Source organism: Phaethon lepturus, unplaced genomic scaffold (assembly GCF_000687285.1).
Source record: "Phaethon lepturus isolate BGI_N335 unplaced genomic scaffold, ASM68728v1 scaffold48717, whole genome shotgun sequence".
NCBI lineage: Eukaryota > Metazoa > Chordata > Aves > Phaethontiformes > Phaethontidae > Phaethon > Phaethon lepturus.
This window is the reverse complement of record NW_010552086.1, coordinates 86-3,603: the sequence shown is the minus strand read 5'-3', so window position 1 is coordinate 3,603 and position 3,518 is coordinate 86. Positions and strand designations below refer to the sequence as shown.

General features: G+C 43.9%; 1 protein-coding gene across 1 annotated transcript in view; it reads left to right on the top strand.

Annotated features, from left to right (window-relative positions):
- Positions 1 to 3,143, top strand: part of LOC104623893 (anthrax toxin receptor 1-like) — a gene marked incomplete at both ends in the record, with an annotated part of 51,759 nt that extends 48,616 nt beyond the window's left edge. The window contains one exon of the mRNA XM_010291108.1: positions 3,102 to 3,143. Within this exon, the coding sequence (XP_010289410.1) occupies positions 3,102 to 3,143 (42 nt within the window). The remainder of the gene's footprint in view (positions 1 to 3,101) is intronic.
- Between the last annotated feature and the right edge of the window lie 375 nt (positions 3,144 to 3,518).

The window sequence follows — 3,518 nt, the reverse complement described above, 5'->3', positions numbered from 1 at the left end:
CAGGTCCATGTGTGTCATCTGGCGAGGCAGAGGGAAGGCGAGAAGGGCAGCTCAGAACAAAACGTGGTGGGCTCGAGTCTTCTGTGCCGGTGTGGGCTGTATCCTCACTGAGTTCCCTGTAGTGGCATTTTCTTTCTTGTACTTGAATAATTGTTTCTATTTGTGCAAAATGAGCAGGTGTAAAGGCACTGCCTTTCGGCTCTGGGACCTTGTTATTCCCACGTGGTGCTTGCTTTGCTCACTTGTGTGAGATGGCACAAAGGTCCCATTTGCTTCACTGCCTTCAGTACCCCAGAATGAGAGTCTCATGCATACACAGCTCTAACTATAAGAATCCAAAAGGGAGATGGAAAAGACTTGTATTTTTTGTAGACCAAAAACCTTTCCAGACCTGGGCAGCAAGACAGAAAATACATTTTTTGTAAGGCTTGAACTTTGCAAGTTCGTATGGGCTCAAAGGCAAGGAAGACTAAGCTCTCCCCATCTCTGGACTTGTCCAAACTAACTACTCTATGTTGCCAGCTTATGGGGTCTTCAGTTGCTTTTAGAAGTGCATAACACTTAAAAATGGAAGGAATGTCTTTTTTTTTTTTTTTTTCTTCTTGGACTGTGATTAGAAAAAGCTTGATCTGTTTATGTAGATCAGTTAGTTTGTGTGTATGTTATGAGAAGGAATGTGAATATATGAAAAACACAGCCATCTCTTCATTCCCCATCTGTAATCTCAAGAGTTTCTAGATACTGGCTGAGAGATTGTGTTTGAATTCTTAGCTGGACCAAATACGTTGGACGTATTATCCTGATATTTCATGCCAATGCAAATGAGAGAAACTCCACTGGAACTCATGATGTTCCACCAGAATAATGTTAGACGAGGGAATAAGGCCACTTCCAGTAGGTATTTTTTGGATCAGATACCTGAAATTTCTCGGTATCCAATGGGTTTGGATTAAGGGGTTTGGCTCAAAAGGCGGTCTGTTGACAAGGGCCACCCCTGACACTGACCAAAATGTATCTGAAAACGTGGCTAGAAAGGTCTTCTGTGTATTTTGGTACATTGTACGTGCTGCATCAGTATTTATTGTGTCATGAGACATATAAGAGATTATGCTATCTCCATCTTCTTAAATCAAGGAGCAGCACTTTGAGTAAACCATACTGGTACCCATTATTTCCTTTCCATAGAGCAGTACTCTGATGCAGAGAACTTTTCATCCGCTTTTCATCATTTGCTTTCCATCAGGGAAAGAACTGGTATCTCCCAGAACTGCAAGCACAAGCTAGGAATCGCAGGTAGACAGAGAGATGGTTACTGTATCAGACGCTCACCAGCTCTGCTAGTCAGCCTGAGCTCCTCTGGGGCATCACCCCTCCTTTCTCCCCAATGTGGTCAGGTCACAGCCTGACCCACAGTTCTGCTGCATCAGAATCAGCAGTGTTGTGAGCAGGGCAGCGAGTGCACCTACCACACTCCTCAAATGTCATTTCATGTTTCCACGTGTGCTTTGTGCTTCTGTGCATGTAAACAAAGACTCACTGTCGGTTCCTAATGCATGAATATTTTTTAGCAGGTGTTTCCCGAGGGCACTGTAGGCCACCAAAAAAAACAGCCTTGTTGCCCAGGAACAGGTAGTGGAAGAGTTCTACAACCATCATTGCTCTGGGCTGAGATACAAACAAAGGACTGATCCAGCCCTGATCTCCTCCTTAGCCAGAGGCACATGCTCTTCATTAATGGCCACATTGCATGACTTGGGGTTTGCAGAGGAAAATAAAAACAGTGAGCTCATCAGAGAAGGAAAGAGAGGAGTGAGAGGAATTGTTGTAAATATTTATATCTTCAGGGCCTTTAATGTGATTGTCATTTTCCCTTTCTGCATTTAAACAGCAAGCTGTTACTGTTAGGGACTGTGATTTTTTAATATTTTTTAAAGAGTAATTTTTAAGCCTACACATCTGTACCCCATGCCTCGCCAGCCTCTACACCTAATATCTAGTCCTGAGAGGAGCTGAGGACACTCAGTGCTATCTCCACAGGTGCTCAGCACCCTGACAGCATCTGACTCATGGTCTGGTGTGTAAAGAAGACTGCCTCATCCAGATAGACTTAAAGCTACTGGAGAAAATCCGCCCCTGGGGCAATTGCATTGACATGACTGGCTGGATTCAATCTGTTGACTGCAATGGCTGTGCATTGGGGTGCGTCTTGTGTAAGGGAGAGATATTTGACATGCCTGTATGCAACTGCTTTCCCTTTGGAAGGCTCTTTGTTGCTCTTGGAGTGGAGGGCTGCGATAATAGCCAACTGCCTGCCGAGCCCTAGATGCAAACTTTTTGCATGAAATAATAGCCTTACGCCCACATAAACTTAAATTGTTTCTATGGAGAACATCCTGGATCAGTCTAAAACCTCAACCTGCTTGCTTTATTAGAAATGCTGGGAGAACCTCAAATGTGTGTATATTTATTTTTTTTTTTAAGCTTATGAGAGTGAACTATATTAACTTGATAATGTGAAATGCATTTTTCATGAGCGTGAGGTGGCACAGCCTTCTGGAATGAAGCATGGGCTTGGGAGACAGAGGCTGGGGGTTTATTACTTCTTTGCAATGTCTCCAGGGCATTTTAGGGTAAATTATTTGAGTCAGGATCTGTATATGTGTGCAGTGGCCAGTAGGAGATGCTGATTTTAGCATGGCTGTTCAGGTGAAACAGTGATTGCTATCTGTTGCTTAGAGCCAGCGCTGACTATGGCTCCTGCTGGGATTAAGAGGCTGGAGAATCAAAGGTATATGACTTTGAATTTGCTGTTACTTCACATAGGGCAGGGGTCACCTAATGAGCAGTATGAGTCTGGAGCTGCAATTAGGAAATGTCTGTATGGTAGGGCTTTGGGATGCCTCCTGTTTCCCCTCTTTCAGTGACTGTGACACCAGTGGCGCACAGCCACGCTGTAATCGCGCAGTATTGCGACTAAGATCAGAGATGTTCACAGCGGCATATCCTGCTGTTTTCTCATTTGGGTTATTTGAAGTGACGTTTGAATTGTGCCGAAGAACAAAGTATGGATTTACTATTCTGTTTCTCTTTGATCCTTCTAGATCATCAAAGAGCCTCCCCCCCCTCCTGCAGAAGACAGCGAGGTGAGTAACGCTGACAACCTAATTTCCTCAATGTTTAGGAAAAGATTTTGTTCAGTCTCTTCACAAGAGGTTGTGATTCTGCTGCACAGCAGAGTATGGACCATTTAAACCTTTGTGTTCAGCTTTTTAACCTTAAAGTCAATAGTGGTTTAGCTAAACTAGGGACTTTTTAGCTGGTCTGCCATGTGTGTTTCACCTTGCTCACTTTGCTTTCTACAGAGGTAGAGATGTGTTTTATTTAAGACTGCAGAGCTATGTATACAGTAACTCCATGGAGCAGGCAGGGAAGGAGGACAGAGGCAGACAATACTTCCACTTGGTCGGAACAGAGTTAGGCTGTGATTCACAGAAAGGACAACTCTTTTTCAGCGTATG